This window comes from Nicotiana tabacum, chromosome 18 (genome assembly GCF_000715075.1).
Source record: "Nicotiana tabacum cultivar K326 chromosome 18, ASM71507v2, whole genome shotgun sequence".
NCBI classification, from domain to species: domain Eukaryota; kingdom Viridiplantae; phylum Streptophyta; class Magnoliopsida; order Solanales; family Solanaceae; genus Nicotiana; species Nicotiana tabacum.
In genome coordinates, this window is record NC_134097.1 from 132,758,719 (window position 1) to 132,776,773 (window position 18,055).

At 35.7% G+C, this 18,055-nt stretch overlaps 3 protein-coding genes across 7 annotated transcripts; 1 reads left to right on the top strand and 2 right to left on the bottom strand.

Annotated features, from left to right (window-relative positions):
- The first annotated feature begins 2,813 nt into the window (after positions 1–2,813).
- On the top strand, positions 2,814–8,281 carry LOC142172979 (SNF1-related protein kinase regulatory subunit beta-3-like). Of its 5 annotated transcripts, XM_075237298.1 has the most exons (5): positions 2,842–2,874; positions 3,127–3,198; positions 4,720–4,806; positions 7,426–7,527; positions 7,605–8,281. In XM_075237298.1, the coding sequence occupies exons 4-5, from the start codon at positions 7,495–7,497 to the stop codon at positions 7,932–7,934; spliced, it is 363 nt and encodes a 120-aa protein (XP_075093399.1). In that variant the 5' UTR covers positions 2,842–2,874; positions 3,127–3,198; positions 4,720–4,806; positions 7,426–7,494; the 3' UTR covers positions 7,935–8,281. The 5 variants fall into 5 exon arrangements, with proteins under 5 accessions (XP_075093396.1, XP_075093398.1, XP_075093399.1 ...); XM_075237295.1 differs by lacking the exon at positions 4,720–4,806 and having other exon boundaries at positions 2,814–2,874; XM_075237297.1 differs by lacking the exon at positions 4,720–4,806 and having other exon boundaries at positions 2,837–2,874; positions 3,144–3,198.
- Positions 8,282–8,351: 70 nt separating this feature from the next.
- Positions 8,352–8,762, bottom strand: LOC107800673 (auxin-responsive protein SAUR68-like). Its single transcript, XM_016623897.2, has one exon. The coding sequence runs from the start codon at positions 8,760–8,762 to the stop codon at positions 8,352–8,354; it is 411 nt and encodes a 136-aa protein (XP_016479383.2).
- Positions 8,763–9,944: 1,182 nt separating this feature from the next.
- Positions 9,945–10,994, bottom strand: LOC142172836 (auxin-responsive protein SAUR66-like). Its single transcript, XM_075236509.1, has one exon. The coding sequence runs from the start codon at positions 10,904–10,906 to the stop codon at positions 10,466–10,468; it is 441 nt and encodes a 146-aa protein (XP_075092610.1). The 5' UTR covers positions 10,907–10,994; the 3' UTR covers positions 9,945–10,465.
- Between the last annotated feature and the right edge of the window lie 7,061 nt (positions 10,995–18,055).

The following is an 18,055-nucleotide window of genomic DNA, read 5'->3' on the forward strand; positions in this document are numbered from 1 at the left end:
CTCTTCAAGAATTCTCTTGTGCTACTTGTTCTCATAATAAATTGGTTATACCAGCTAAAGTTGGGACTAAGACCCCTGAATTCTGGAATATATAAAAGGTGAATATGGGCTCATTCACCTATCATGTGAACCACTTATAGATGCATATATAAGATGATTACATGTGTGTTCATTGTCAACCTTCAGTTTGACATTTGAAATTGCTTTTCTCAACTAAGAGCAAAACTTTCAGATTATGAAATCAAGACAGTTCATCTTGATAATGCTGGTTTACATCCAAGCTGGTTTAGCATTGAATACCTCCTATTAATGGCTAAACCATTGCTTATGAGAACAAAGCTTATGTGTTGGTCTAAGATTTTCTAAATTGCATATAACAACACTTGTATGCATCAGACCAACAATATATGATAAGTCCTCCCCCCCACAATTGGTTTAAGATCAGAAACCAAATATTTTTACTATCTTTTGATGTGTGGTATATGATTAATTTCTCTATCACAATGCACAAAGATATGTTTCCCAAAGAAGATTGAGAATATATGTTAGTTTTCTAATATTTGGAGGATGGAATAAACAGCTGAAAAATATGCTATATGAATCGAATTATCATTAATATGATCCTCACTTAGAAGATAATTCAAGTCAAATGCCAGAAGCATTTGCTGATCCAAAATCAAATATCATATTTTAGTTGTAAATGCTCCTATTAAAAATTTAAAGTCCCTGAAGGATAGAGTTTACTGTACGCATGAAGCGTGGTAGACCAATCTGTTCCAAAGGTAACAATCCTTGAAAAATGATAAGGAGCTAATGATCAAATGATCATAATGAGGAGGAAATGAGCTCTAGAAGAGCTCACAACATAACATTTCATGAAACTCCAGAAGAAATTCAGGTACCTGAATATAAAGAAAGTGATGAGATCTCAACAAGTTATGTCTCTTGCGAACCGATACAAAATGATCCTCGACGATATATTTGATACAATATAGTGAAAAATACTGTGAAATATTGTGAGGATCGAACCAGTAGTCCAGACGCCTGAAGATGTCATGCCATTTAAATGCGAGTCATAACCTATGTGACTCATTTGATCAAATCTCTATAAAGATCCCCGAATGATTTAAAATGCCTGAAGCATATTCAAATCTCAGGAAATGTACTCAATCAGATTACAAAGATCTTTGTACGGTTTAAAGCAATCTGGGTGTATGTGGTATTATCGCCTCAGTGAATATTTACTGAAAGAAAGTTACATATATGATATTATTTGTCTATGTATTCAGAATTTGATATACTTGCTATTTATGCTGATGACATAAATCTTGTTGGAACTCCAGAAGAGCTCCAAAAGACAATTGAATATCTTAAGAAAGATCTTGATGAGACAAATTTTTGTCTTGGTCTGCAAATTGTACATTTAGCGGACATGATCTTTATCCATCAATCTGCCTATGCAGAAAGGGTCTTAAAACGCTTTTACATGGACAAAGCGCCCATTGAGTACAAAATAGTTGTTCGATCACTTGAAGTGGATAAGGATTTGTTACGACCTCCAGAAGAGGACGAGGAACTCATTGGTCCCGAAGTACCCTATCTCAGTGCAATTGGTGCATTAATGTATCTTGCTAGTGCTACAAGGCCTGACATAGCATTTTCTGTTAATTTACTAGCAAGATATAGTTCTTCTCCTACACGGATTAAGGATCCGTTCTTACCTCCAGAAGAGAATGATGAACTTCTTGGTCCAGATATACCCAAGTCTCTGCACTGTACTATTTTTCCCTTGCTCGGGTTTTTTCCCACTGAATTTTTCCTGGTAAGGTTTTATTATCCATTTAGTACTCCACTGAAGTTTTATACAAGCAGCTGATGCCGGCAGGTTGCAAGCAACTCAATGAAATGACTTGTAGCAGCTTCTTCGTTTGATGAGATTAATTTAAATCGATCTGAAATAGTGGTGGATAATATTCTCTACAAATTCAAATTTTGAGAAGATGATATACAAGATTGGAATGCGGAGACTCGAATATTTGAAACAAGGTTTTCATCAAGGGGAGTAAAATACGCGATGCACTCGTTTTTTCTTGCTAAGGTTTTTTCCCACGGGGTTTTCCTTATAAGGTTTTTAATGAGACACCTAGCAATGCGTATTACTAAATATGTGTACTCTTTTTCCTTCACTAGGATTTTTTTCCACGGGGTTTTTCTAGTAAGGTATTAATGAGGCACATTATCTTTTAATGAACATCCAAGGGGGAGTGTTATAAATAGATATTATATTATGGATGTTCATTTAGTACTCCGTTGTAAATAAGCTTCCTGAAGAAGCTTATCATTTCGGTACTCCGTTATGGATAAATATTACCCCCGACAGAAGATTATCTATATCTGGTACTGTAGCAGCTTACAAGCAACTTACAAGAAGCTTACACAGCAGCTTGCAGTAGCAGCTTACAAGCAACTTACAAATCGCTTACACAGCAGCTTGCAGTAGCAACTTACACATCAACTTTTTTTCTTCTATAGATAAAAGAGATTTCAGTTCATTATGTAAATGAATTTGAAGTTGAATAATAAATCTTTATGTCTCTCTACTTATCTTTGATTTCTTTACTTTAAAGTCTTTATTTTATAACAATTTGAACACATGAGAGAGTAGAGTTACCTTATTTCCTCAAATAAAATTCATGTAATTTCTAAAATCGATTCTTTAGATTCTACGGCGGAATCTTCTAGGTGAGATTCTCATTTTCCTTAAACTTCTTTCATAAGCTGTAAAGACTCTTTAGTTAGTTTTTATTTCTTTTTCATTTTCAAACATCCCCCCCCCCCCCCCGGCCCCTACCCTTTTTTCCTGGCCATTCTCAGGTAAAATTCTTTTGCTTTTAGCTTCCATGATTATTCTTTTATTCTATGTAAACTGATTTTTTATTTTTATATACTTCTTTGCCTAATTTTTGTGGAGTTTTTTTTTTTTGTTGAAAGAACTTATTTTTACCAAATTCTTGATCTTTTTCTGCTCTCCCTTTTGTTGATCAATTTGGGTTTTTAGTTTTCTAGTTCTTGTAGTTTTTCAGATTTTTTTGGTGGAGTGAAGTTTTAATTTTATTGGGTTTTCAGTATTTGTTTTTGTGCAGATAGTTTTGTGGGTCTGCAGCGTATGATTGAAGAGCCATAGCACAATTGAATTAGGTTAGTGTAGATTTTGGAACTTATATTGTGGTTCATGAATTGTTTATTGTTGTAGTTCCCTGTTGGTTTGGTTAATATATGTTTGTAGAATCTTAATTATCTTTATAATAAATGCATGTAGATTGTATAGATCCCCTACTTTATTGGTTTTGTTTGCTAGAACTTTTTCATGATTTATGTCATCAAATATTTTCTTTTTTGGGGTACTTTTAGGGTTGGTTTCTTTTTGGGTGAGGGGAGGGGTGAGAGTGCGTAACCTATCGCAACCCTCCTCCTTTACCTAGGCTTGAGATTGGCAATGTGAGCAAGCACACACAGGCATAATGTAGTATGGGTCTAAGATAAGCTTAAATGGAACTACTTAGTTTGGGAGGATTCATATAGCCAAACCCAACTTGCTTGGTGTCGAGGTGTAGTAGTTGTTAAGATTTTGGTTTATTTGTCTCGTGTTTTCTTATTTTTGGATTTCAGAGTACTTCATATTGTTTCTTTCTCTTGGGTCATTTTACTATTTTGCTTTTGTTACTGTTTCTTTTCATGCTTAATACATTACCGAATTCCTTTTTGTTATTGTTGTGTTTATGCTTTCCTTGAGCTGAAGGTCTATTGGAAACAACCTCTCTACCCCCACAAGGGTAGGGATAAGGTTTGCATACATACATACTACTATCCCCAGAACCCACGATGTGGGATTACACTGGGTATGTTGTTATTGTTGTTGTTGTTTATGGAGATGGGTTGGAAGAGGGATGAGGTTGCTTGGGTGGAGTGGAAGGGCTAAACCAATAGTTAAAGCTTGCAACTTTATTAGGACAAGCTTGTTTATGGATAATTCTAACAATTTGACATCAGTTATCAGAAATATTTAGTTGAGTTGTCACGATGGATCTTTGGCAGCTCTTTGAGATTGTTTATCAACAATACTACGGCTACGGCTCAATGCCAAGCTAGATTTTTTCACATATTTTAAATGATTTGAGAATATTTGGGATATTGCTGAAGTTTAAATAGCTTGCCTATTTGGAATTTCTTTTGAATGGGAAGCAGTGGGACTAAGAGTACGGATTAAGTATAGCTTGTGTACTTGCATGTGTACGTGTGCAATATATATATATATATAGGTTTTGTTATTCCAAGCTTATAGTTTAAAATTATACAGTATGTATTTAACCCTACTTAGCATCTAATCATCTATGTGCATGTTATAAGCCATTATGTGATCATAGTCGAGATGGAATAGGTCATATTTGCAACTTCTTTTTTCATGCATTACTAGTGTAGGATAAAATAATAGTAACCATTTTCCTAAGGTACAAATAATAGCTACCATATGGTGACATGCCATTCATCAGATTTGGATCAACACACAAAATTTTACTTGGACAACAGTAAGATACGCATTTTCGGTGAAAATTTGGAAGATTTCTGTGGGCTCTATTTGCAACTGGAAATCAGACCTACTTAGTGTTAATTCAGTGAAGTTGATGAATTTTTATCTTATGAACATGAAAATGGCATCAGGAGACATGACGTGCACAGAGAATTAACAAGAAATATGTTGATTGGATTGGATAAAAAATCCTTGGTTAGAGGCAATTCAATCAAGAGGTGAGAGTCTTTCGCTGAATACTGCATAAGAATACATGTTGCTATGCTAAACTAGAATGCTCTTCATGCAGTTTAGTTATAGTTTGCTGTCTCTCTCTCTCTGGGAGTTCTGGGGTTCTCTCACTTGGACTTGTGAATTTATCCGTGTAAACCTGAAGAGACCTTGTAGACATTTTTATGATTTAGCCTAGCTGCTTATGATAATTGGAAAGTTTCAAGGATCATAAAGAGGCAACCTTTTCTCATTTGCACAATTACTGGAAGCTACTGTTATTAGTTATATTTTCATAGAAATTCTTCCTTTCCTCATCATTATTTTACTTTTGAGAAGAATGGAGACCAGATGGAGTCAAATAAATTAGGTATTTGTAGTCATTTCATAATTGCAACTTTTGATGGAAAATTTATTATAGATAGAATGGAGGCCCTTGCAATTTTATAATCGTACATGGATAATGGATTATCCTTCATTGCTGTGGAGTGTTTTTCATCATTGTTTGGGTTTGAAATACCATATATATCATTATTTAATACACGTAGAAATTTTTATTGTTGTACATGGATTGTGATTCATTGCTGTGGATCGTTTCATTCATCATTGTTTGGGCTCTTGATATATGAGATACCATGTACATTATAAATATTCAATGCATGCCGAAAGTTTGATGGGTCTTTTCATATTTTCGGTCAAACTTATAATTGTCGGGTTGGTAGAGGAAGTTCCATTTTGGGATTGTATAACATTGCTATTTGAGAGCGTGACATCACTTTCAAGGGTTGCACTGATGTTGCACCTAATCTAAAGATATTGCAGTGAGAAATGCCTACTTTGGGTTGGGATACTGGAAACCCAGAGGTATACTAGACGTAATCTACCTTGATTAAGTGGATTAGCTTTCCAGATTATGTAGCTGAGAGAGAGAGAGGATATTTATGTGAATTGTAGTTTGAAGGTGGGGCCTACCTTTTTCACTGGATTTGTTTCCTTCTTCTGCTTCTAGAACATGGAGAATGCTATTGAAGCGCATGCTTTCCATTTTCAAGACAAAGTTAAAAGAAAGTTTATATGATTTTAAGTTTTGAATAGGAAGTAATAGTTACATTTGTTCAGCAAAATGATTTCAGAGTGGTTTCTCATTGATATGCAGAATGTGATTTTCTGTTTCTCCTTCCGCCCCCCCAAAAAAAAAAAGAAAAAAGAAAAAAAGAAAACCAAAATAAAAATAAAAGAAGCCCTTTTTCTCTTTTCCGCCGTAGCTTGTCCCCAAGTAGAGAGAAAGCGAGGTGGTTTCAGAACCTTCAGGTTTACGATTGATTTGTTGAAATGGGATGTAGTGTATTAGATATCATTCAGTAGAATGATTTCACTAAGGTTTCTTAATGATATAAAGTATGATTTCATATTGTTCTATTTCCCTTTTCTTTCTTTCTCCCTAAATTTTCTCATTTGCTGTAGATATTAGAATGATTAGTTTGTTCACAAGGAGCTGGAGTCTAATTTTGATACCATGGGGCTTAGATTTGGACCCATAACCACTAAACCATCCCTTAGCTTAAGCACATATATCAAGTGGAGGCAGGGTGATTAGTTTGTAGCCTATGCTTGGAGGAGTTCTTTGTGATGACAGAATTAAAAGCTCTTCCATCACTGATACCTGATTTTTGGCTAGGTTGTGGGACCGAATTGGGAAGAATTGAGTTTGATTATATTGGAGGAAATTTCCTATATTGGAGTTTAAGGTAGGAGAATGTGAGTCCTGTGCAGGTACTTTGGTGGATAAGTGTGTGTCAGCTTGAAGGTTCTTGGTCAACTGTTTAAAGGACAAAGTAGGTTAGCGCGCACCATTATTTCTTATTCTCATTGATACTAAGAGATTTTAGTCCTGTGTTGTTGCGTTCCGTGAAACGCTTTTTATCTCTCTCTCTCTCTCTTGGTTACTCATTTAGGGTATATTGGCATCTGCGTTTTTAGTGGAAGTCGATACTTTCTTTCATATTCAATGTGTTTCAAGTGCTCGTATTAATTAAGAGCAGCTGAGACTCTGTAGTTTTGACCTCTTGTAAGCAGTGAAGCGCTTTCTCCAATGTAACTTCATAGTCGCAATCATGTGACGTCCATTTGAACTTGACATGTTTCGGGAGAGTAGCTCTATAGATCTTGCATGAAGGTTTCTGCCAAGGGAATACCTTCATTGGATCGAGGTTTGATAGGATTAGGATGTTGTTTTAAACATTTTTGAGAAGCTTTTATAGTAGAAAAGAATTGCTTGAATCCATGAATCCATGAATCCGGCCATCTTAGTTTAAAACCGTCATTGAACAAGGTCATTCTCTTCCATTGCAGGTGCCATGTATAATTAGGAACATAATGTATCATGTCTTTGTTCATCTGAACTGCATAATTCTTCTTGGTTTCCATTTAGGATATCTTTTTTTTTGAGTATCTGTTTAGTATTTTATCTAATTTGTATATATCATTATTTTCCATTTGGTAAGCTTATTATATTTAGCCTTTTAAAATATATGCTCTTGCTTTAATGAGTGGATGACACCTGAATAGTTAGTAATTTAAGGCCTTGATTCATTTCAAGCTAAAGGATTCAATCTCTCCTTTTTCAGGTTATTGATTCCTCCTCGTGCAGCTTTGACCATCTTAGGTGGTTTGTGCTACTCTTCATTGAAGCAAACATGAATCAACCACATCAATATGGTGAAGATCAAGTAAGCTGCAAATTTCCTGTTAGTAATTGTATCACTGTTTCTTAAACTATGCCTTAATTCTAAGTTATGCTCGACAGGATGAACCCACTGTGATAGGTTTCGAAGTTCCAAGATCACCCGATGCAAGTTACAACAACGTGTATCCTGGGAATGAAGATGAAGGGCGGGAACCGCCAATGCTCCCGTCACATCTGCACCATACCTTGTTAAACCACCAAGCGACTAGAGATCAATCTGCATCCCTCCCCTTGCCACAAAATGTGGTTTTAAACCATCTCTATATCGAGAACAGAGAAGCCCCAAGATCAGTTGTGGCACTAGGGGTAACACATCGTTTTCGTTCAAAATATGTTACAGTTGTGCTTTACAAACCAGTTCAAAGGAGAGGAGGTAGTAACAACGCCTAAAGCACGTGATGGAAGCACCATCTTTGTTTGTTTTGATGGAAACAATAGAGGTAAATACACAGCAATTGAGCAGCGGGAGAACATTTACTTCTACACAGCTGCCTGTAAAAGTAGGAAAAATTTAGGATCTTGATCATCCTTGGACTTGAATAGTTGAAATTAGATTTTGGTTGGTTTCAAAAAATTTGCTTGTACTATGGAAAAAATTAGTCATGTTCTTGGGGTGAGCTTGGGGTAAGCAGAGTTTTATGGTTGTGCATTGCACTGTAGCACCAGATTGATGAAAATTGAAACAGTGAAGTTTCTGATGATTATATATTCAATATGTATGATGCACTTTACAATTATGTACTCTTCGCCTATTCTACAAAACTATTTGAGCTATCATATATGAAGAAAAAAGATGTTGATAATGGCTCAATAGACAAGTAGCTGCTGATTTTCCCATTGGGGTTGTAAAGATGTTAATCTGCAACATGAATTGATTGAGAGTAGCAATGCTTTGTTAACTTCTCCAGCAGCTGCTCCTTTCTTGATTAACAAAATGATGTGATCCATGAAAAGTGAATCACATGGCAATGTAATAGGCCCACAACTAGGCAGCCCAAATTCTTCTTCAAACATTTGCAAAAGTTGCCTAATGGCCTCATTTTCCAGATAAGATAATGGTATCGCAAAGCGCATTTGATCAGCTGTGTACACTACAAAATGGCCTTTCTCAACTATAGATGATGATGTTGTACTGCAGTTGTCTGCATCATTGCCATTTTTTGGAAGTGAAATCCTCTTCCTCTGCATGCGCACAAACTTGTGCCATTTCATGGCCATCTTGATGAGTTTCTTAGCGCTTAGCATTGTTTGACAGTAAACTAAATAAAACTGAAAACTTTGAAGGAAATTGATACTGCTTGTCTTGGATGATGAGAAGTTTCATAAAAGAGGATTATTTATACTAGAGGCCTTAGATAGGCTTTGAGTTGCAGCTGAAGCTTTTGCAACTATTCACCAAAGGCAAAACCATGTGGTGATGCCTGTTGGTAATGTTTGATATGGGGTCATTTAGATTGTGGATAAAGCTAGTTTGAATCATAAATGATATGTTTCTCCCTGTCTTCTCTTTGGTAGAAAGAAGACATTATTAGTCAAAATTCAATCCTTTTGGACAAGTTAGGAGAGCTAATACCCAAGGTTATGAGAAAAGGTAGGGCCTTTTGACAACATTACCAAATGCTTGTCAGTCAGTATGAAGGCAATCCATGTGTGCTACATATGGTATTTTTGTTCTAGTTGGGGTTACCAAATCCTTTCCCAATCTTTTACCAGTAAATTTCAGGATGTCTTATGACATTACTTATTATAAATACACATCCAATTTTTCAAAAATTTTCTTTTCTTTTCACTCTTCTAGACAAATAAAATAATCTTATAGTTCCAGGGTCTGTTGTCAAAGGGTTGCAGCCATTTTCATTTGATCAAATTTGTTCCACTAAAATTGACTAAAAGAATTAAACTTTGTCTATAGTCATGGTTCCTCCTTCAGTTTTGTTTGCAAATATAATATGTGCTACAATGTTCAGACCAATGTGCCTGATATTTTATGTGACCTTACTCCTGGTTTTATTGGCTGCAGCAACTAGAATTATTTACAGCTCTCATCCCCTCCCTTATGTGGTTGTACATTGAACTGCCTCATTATACAAAGTTCCTAAGTCGACCAATGTATATAATACATAAGAACAATAACAACAACAATAACAAACTCAGTGGAGTCCCACAAGTGGGGTCTGGGGAGGATAATGTATACGCATGCCTTACTCCTACCCTTGGGAGGTAGAGATGTTGTTTCTGATAGACCCTTGACTCAACAAGATGAAAAGCAACACTAGAAACAAGCAATATCAACCACAAAGGCCAGAAAGATAATAACAACAATCTAAGAACCAGAAAAATAGACAGAAGGAAGCTTGTTTCAATATTTTGTTTCAGTGTGTCTGTCTAAAAATAGATAATGCCTGAAGGCGTTCATCATTATACATTTGGATATGAATGATTTGTTGCTAGAAACCAAAATCCAAGTGGAGCTGGGGTAAGTATGAGGTATGATCAGTCAACCATTGAAATTTTTTATAACGTTCCAAATGATTGCTGCGATCTGCAGCTTCCTTCTCAATCTAGTGTTATCAAGTATGAGATTTTGCTGCAGTTAAAGGGGAGCACTTCTACTATTACACTTCATTTACTCTTTTGAGTTAATTTCATATCAGCATGACTTGCTTGGACATTATTCGTATATCTGAAAGTCTTGATCGACAAAGTTGACTATTCGGATAAAAAATAAGTGTATTTCTGTAAATAGTGCCAGATCAAGATGAGAATCTAAAAGTCCTCAATCACCAAATTGGAAGCTATAAATCTAAATCTGGTTAAATTCAGAAAAATCTCTATTGCATTTACACACTTTCAATTGCCTACTTTTCATCTGCTATACAATCTGTTTTGATCTATCATTTACTAAAGATAATCATCATGACTTAATAAACAAGAAGCTGCTGGTTTCCCCATTCTTGGTGTAAAGAAGAAGTTGAACAACAGCATGAAGTAACTGATAGGAGCAATGCTTTGTGAATATCTCCAGCAGCTGCACCTTTCTTTATTAGTGAAATGATGTAGTCCATGAATGCTGAATCACAAGGTAATGTAATAGGGCCTCCACTTGGCAGCCCGAACTCTTCCTCAGACATGTTTAAAAGTTGCAAAATGGCCTCATTTCCCAGATAAGCCAAGGGAATTACAAAGCACCTTTGATCAGTTGTATACACTACAAATTGGCCTTTTCCGGCTATAAAGGTTGAAGGTGTACTACAACTGTCTGCATCATTGAGATTTCTTGGAAGTGAAATCCTTTTCCTCTGCATGGATGCAAACTTTTGCCATCTCCTTGCCATCTTTATGAGTTTCTTAACACTGACCATCGTTCTTTTCTCCGGAAGATTGGAACACAAGAAGGTAAAGCAGGTATATATCTATAGACCTTTGACGGCTGAATCAATATGTTCGTGGTTGATCTTTGATGGCTGAAACGATAATGCTTGTGGTTGATGATGAAAAGGTCATGGAAGGGGTATTATTTATACAAGAGGTTGGAAACAGTAGTTGAGTTGGATCTGAAGTTTTTGCCTGTTGGCCATGTTGATATGGGGCCTTCAATTTATGGATGAAGCTAGTTTGGATTCATGTAAGATGATAAGTTTCTTCCTTTGTCCGCTTTGGTTGACACCAGAATGGACATATTAGTTCTGATATCAACTCATATGTAGGATTTCTCATATGTGCCAATAGTTAAAGACCTTTAAATGAAGATTTGATTTTCAGTGGTAGATTTATGTTTTTGCTGGGGAAAGGGAAAACCATGTGGTGCTGCCTTCTTAGACATGTAAATAGGGAACATTTAAATTGCGACAATGGCTGGTTGTGCTATAAAAACCACAAAGAAGGATTAAGTTTGTTCTGGTTCTGCTTTGCTTTTGCCTATATCTTTTGGGGCTTATCCATTCCAGTGGCAGCTGTTGGTTAGCTTAATGATTATGCAAAATAAAGTGTGTGTTCTAAATCAGCAATCTTTTTATAACCAAAATAAGCCTTCATCAACATGAACGAGATGAACGATATCGATTTGATGGTAAAAATGGTTTTATGCTGCTTTTTACATAACTTTCTTCTGAGTTAGTCATATCACCACCTCATCCATTAATTGTGAAAGCCACAAGATGGACCAGTTGCGCGACCAGCTGGGTAGATAAATACTTGTAATGATTTTTGTCCTATGGAGAGATATATTGCCCCAAAATAAAAAAGAAAAAAAGAAAGAAAAAAAGAAAGAAAAAAAGAAAGAAAGACCTATAATGAATGCACCATAATACCAGTGGTTCATAATTTATTGAATTTGAGGCTTGCTATACTCTTCATTTTCATCTATGCATATTGTAGAACTATGATCTTGTTAGTCAACAGAAATGCACCATTCAAAGTAATCATACTTGATTTCATTACTTAGTCCAACTTACTAAGACCACTTGTTTTAGAAAATATATCGTAAGTAGTAAACTAGTTTACCAATTAGTCGACTAGAAATAGAAACAAGATAATAGTAATGCAGAAATAAAGTATAGAAATTAAAGACACCAGAATTTTATACTGGTTCGGATTCAATGTGAATCCTAGTCCAGTCCCCTTGGGTTGCAAGGGTGTTCTCTTTCAGTGATTGAAGTTTCTTGCGTACAGAATGGTTGATGTAGCTTTACACCAACAAAACAATCTCTATGTCACTTTTCTCTTCTTTGATACAAAGCTTTTCCAGTGTTTATCTCTACAAAGCTTTTCCAATGTTTATCTCTTTTTCTTCTCTCACTAATTACACAACAGATCTATAAGAACTACAATGCTTGTTTGGAGTAGAACAAAATGAGTGAAAATGGTTCGTTCAAAGTATGTTCGCTTCAAGTCTGGAACGTATGTATATATACACTTTATGAGGCCTTCTTGACTCGTGAATCTGGAGAGATTGCAAACCCACGGGAATTGATCTTTGAAAGGAATCACAGATTGATTTTTTCTAAGAATAACGTCAGATTTTCGTTGATCTTCCTTGATTTGTGGTCTTGATGAGCTTCTTATCCGCTAGGCATATCTTTTTGTTACTTGAAGTGTATCCGCTAGATCCCTTAATTTTTGGCTTCATCGGTCTTCACTGCTTCCCTTTGCAATCTCGTTTCCCTTTGATTTCGGGACCTTTCAGTAATAGCTTCCATCAATCATTTATAGAATTATAGAATCACTGATTGATTCTTCTTCCGGATCTCCGTTGCTTCTTCCTTTTTCATCGCTAATCATTGATTCCTTTTCTTGCGTTGCTAATTGTTTCCTTAATCTATTCTTGATTGGTATTGCTTCTTGATTCCTTTGTTTTATTCCTTGTGATCCTGCACCAAATGTGATATATTATTTTTTATCATTGAAAATTATAGTTAACAATCTCCCCCCCTTTTGATGATGACAAATATATATATAAAAAATAATATATAAACAACAGTTAATTTTCCTGTAGTCGACTCCCCCTCAATAGGTGCTGCATATACTTTAGTTGACTCTCCCTCAATAGGTGCTTCAGTCGACTCCCCCTCAACATGTGACTCCCCTTCAACAGATGCTTCAGTCGACTTCCCTTCAACATTTCCAACAGTCTGTCCTGCAATGTACAAACTTCTTTCTCCCCTGTTTTGACATCAGCAAAGAGGGGATATACAAATATACTAATTATAGGCCAATATTATACATCATAGGCAAATATTATAGGCATGCAGAGTTTAGAAAAACATCTAGCGACTGGTTATCCAGTCTAAAACAACAAAACATCAAAAAAAAATTGTTTGAAACTTTCACAATTAACACCTTAAGAAATAAGTAAGAGTGTTGCAAATCGCCTCCTTCGGACGTTCCAAGCTAGCATTAGCTGAAACTGCCACCCCATCAATCCTGTTTCCTTCAAAGCTTTGTCTGCATTTTCTCCAAGTTTGAAAATTTTAACTCTCATCTTTGAAACATCGGACCTAGTCTCCTTGGAGATCGCATGGATGTCCCCAACAATGGATTGAGTTGCAGCAAGAAGATCCTTGATGATGATCAACTTGTTGTCAATAGCAGTTAGTTTCTCCATAAGATCAGGATCACTTACACTATGATGGGAAACAAAGGCTTTGATCTTGGAATCAGGATGAACATTCTTGACTTCACCTTCCTGTTTATTCACCCAGGAACCCTTAGCACACACATACCCCATACTAACGAAAGCCCGAGAGTTGTAGGATTTTGAAACAGAGACAAAAGGGTATTATGAGATAGAGATGTTGTGGGCTTCCAAAATGTGGGTGATAGCCATACCATAGGGTAAACTGGTGGGATCATCAGCACTCTCAATTATGAAATTTATGACCCATGAAGATAGTTTAACCTTGAGTTTGATCACAAGACAGTAGACAAGAAAGGTATCACGTTGAGAGAAGGTCGAGAATGATCCAGTATGAGAAAGTAGAGTAGTTGCCACAATGTCGTCCAGAACTCGGGTCTCAAAACTAACATCACTAGGACCTAACTAGTTAGGAAGGAAGTGAGATTGACACTCAGCAATACAACATTTTGCTTGATCAAAAGAGATTTCAAAGTCATCAGGACAAGCATTCTTGAAAAGCATAGAAAAACAAGAGCAGTTACACTGAAAAATTGAGTCAAACATGGCACAATCAAAGATGCGTTTTCCTAAAACTAGGGATTCCAACTTATCAGGCTTGCTAGAGTGAACATTAGCATTAAATATTCTCACTAAAGGTTCATAGACTTTGGATGGGGTACAAAGAGGAATTTAGACCATCCTTGAAAAACAAACAGATCTTTTACCTTGAAATTGAGGGCCTCCATATCGTCAAGGTAAACTATTCTGCCATGAGCAATGGGCTTGTCTTTCAAAGCAACAGAGAAATCCCTATTTGGAGTATCCCAGAAATTGAGGTCGGACTCAAGAGAACTCGAGAGGTCTACTTTGGATTTCCTAGGGGGTAAGAGATTCAAAGGGATGTTCCATAGGCCTTTTTCCAGGGGCTTTTCTCCTATTTGGTGAGAATGGTCTGATAATTCTGCCTGAGATGAGGAAAACCCTTCTGAGTGGTCGGGCCCTAGGTCTACTTGCTCTAGGGGCTGAGAGGAGGATTTTCCCTTGGAACGAGTACTTTTTCTAGTGGAGGCAGACGAATTCTTGGAGTGTTTAGCCATGAAAAAATTTGAGAAAGATTTCAAAGAATTTTGAAGAGGGTTTCTTGAGAGATAGGAACAATGAAGTCAGAGAAGACTGGTTTAGAGGATTAAAAAGAACAGGATTTTGACGGTTGAGTGCAGGAAAGGAAAGGGTGTCAGTGAAAGGTCATGATGATTGCTTTTCCTTTCTTGAAAGTTGTGGTTGATGGGAAAGAGAGGGAAAACAAATTTGCTAAATTAATGCATACTTACACAAAAAAAAACTTTACAACATTAGACATACAAGAATTAAAACTAACACATAGGTCCTAATTTTATGATTAAGAGAAATAATACCAAGTAATTCTCTTAGAGAGCAAAATCTATCTTCAAGTAAAGGCTTAGTAAAAATGTCTGCTAATTGATCAGTGGTGCCAACAAATGACAATTCTATATCTCCTTTGAGGACATGATCTCTAAAGAAATGATGTTTGATATCTATATGCTTAGCCCTAGAATGATGCACAAGATTATTTGAAAGACATATAACGCTAGAGTTGTCACAAAATATTTGAATAAGTTTAAAAAATAATTCATAGTCACCTAGTTGATGAGACATCCATAGTAACTGTGCACAACATTATCTATTGGTAATATATTCTGCCTCTGTTATGGATAATACAACTGAGCCTTGTTTCTTACTATTACATGATATTAAATCCTTTTCCAATAATTAGCATGTCCCGCTAGTGCCTTTTCTGTCTTTTTTATCACCTGCAAGATCAACATCTGAAAAACCTTTCAACTTAAAATTGTTAGAACGTGGATACCATAGTCCATAAGAAATAGTTCTGATGAGATAATGAATTATTCTCCTTACTACAGTTAGATGCGACTCCTTAGGAGCTGACTTAAACCTGACACATTTACATATACTAAATATAATATCTGGTCGACTGGCAGTTAAATAAAGCAAAGAGCCAATCATTCCGCGATATTTAGTTTCATCAATAGGATTTCCTTTTTCATCCTTGTCAAGACTTGTTGCTGGGCTCATAGGCATGGCAATTGCTTTAGCACTGCTCATACTAAACTTCTAGATTAACTCCTTTGTATATTTTGTCTGTCACACAAACGTTCCTTCTTCAGATTGTTGAATTTGTAGTCCAAGAAAAAACATAAGTTCTCCCATCATGCTCATTTCAAACTCACTTTGCATAAGATTAGCAAATTCCTTGCAAAAAAGAGGATTAACACTTCCAAAAATAATATCATCAACATAAACTTGAATAATAAGATTACCTTTTAATGATCTTTTGATGAATAATGTAGTATCTACTTTACCTCTTATAAACCAATGATCAAGTAGAAATGAACTGAGCCTTTCATACCAGACTCGTGGAGCTTGTTTAAGTCCATACAGAGCTTTAGTCAACTTATACACATGGTAAGGGAATTTTGAGTCTTCAAAATCAGGTGGTTATTTTACATATACCTCCTCATCAATAAAACCATTTAAAAAGGTACTTTTGATATCCATCTGAAAAAGTCTAAATCGTTTGAAGGATGTGTATGCAAGAAGAATCCATATAGATTGTAGTCGTGCTACTGGTGCAAAGGTTTCATCGTAGTCAACTCCTTCTTGCTGTGAGTATCCTTGAGCTACTAATCTGGCTTTGTTTCTCACAATTTTTCCATCCTCATTAAACTTATTTTTGAAAACCCATTTTGTTCCAATTATAGTAGCATCTGTAGGCTTAGGCAGTAGTTTCTAAACTTGGTTTTTATCAAATTGATCTAGCTCTTTCCGCATTGCTTGTGTTACATCTCGCGTTTTCGTACATTAAAAGTTTCGTCTTCAGTTAATCGACGTAAACTCGAGGATGAGATTATCTTGAGGTTAACGTATTTATGCTAGTTATAACAAGCGATAAGTAAGTGTCATGAAGGATAAAGGGTACACGAATTAAAGAAAATAAGTTTTGTTGAAGGTTGCCGATTTGGGATAAAACACAGTCCAAGGTATAATACCCGATATTTATGGACTAGTACCATACAAGATACCATATGACTGTGATAGTATGATGTATAAAGTATATTAAAAATGAGTAGTATTTTTAGGTAATTTGAGATAATTCTTAATTATGCGGGTAATTAATTAATTATCGGGTAACAAGACATTACCTAATCACCTAATAAGTGGATAAAGATTTAATAATTCCCACCACTCCATGAATAGGTGGAAATCTAAAGATAATTAGAATTTCCCAAATAAGACTTAATTACAAGTTCCATCATTTGGACAAAAAGAACCAAACGTACTTAATTCAAAAGCAAGGAACATATATCTTTCCTAGTTCAGTACTACAAGAACAGAAGCTTAGTTCGTTCAAAATACTTCAAAGAACATAAGATTAATTCCATCCAAATTTTACGGTTCTAAATTCAATTCCAACGAGAATTGTTAGAATCATAGCAACGTAAAATTTTGTGGTTCTAAAAGAGTACGGTACAATCTTCGCCAAGAATATTATACGGAGTTTTACCTACTCCAGGTATGTTAAGGCCATTCTTTCTTTCTTTTTGGCATGGTCCAAGTTATACAGAAGAAATGAGCAAACACACAGTTTTCATAAACGACTCTATTCATAGAAATATTAGGGGTCTTTGTGTTCTTGATTCCCCATGTGACATATTATTATATCTTTTGTTCATGGGTCTCAAAATAATACGCAGTTGATAAAGCTTATCCGAGAAGAATATTGAGATTTTAAACATATTTTCATGCATTATATTCATTTATGCATGTACATTGATCCATGACCAGATGACATTATATACACATATTTATATGTGTATATTTACATATATGGGATATGAAAAAAGGTTGTGGCATTATATCACAACACCACTTGATCAGCTGGTATATGTTGATGATGTTGCCCATAGTGGCCGAGACGATATGATGAGATGCCCTCAGAGGCTTGATGATATTATGTACACCTATACCTATGCATAACACAACATTTATATGCGCGTGCATGACATTATAAATGTTTTCAGAATTTTAAAAAATATTCAGATTTACAGATGGATTTCTTTATTTCATGTTTCATCTATGTCTTTAACGTACTGATTTTCATGCCTTACATACTCAGTACATTTTTCGTACTGGCGCCCTATTTCACGGGCCTTGCATTTCATGCCCGCATGTATAGGTAGGCAAGCTGACAGTCCCCCTTTTTAGGATCCTTGATCAGCGAGAGTTGGCATGCTCCACTTGATCTGGAGCTGCTTTTGATTTTGGTACGATATATTTGTATATATATGGGTATAGT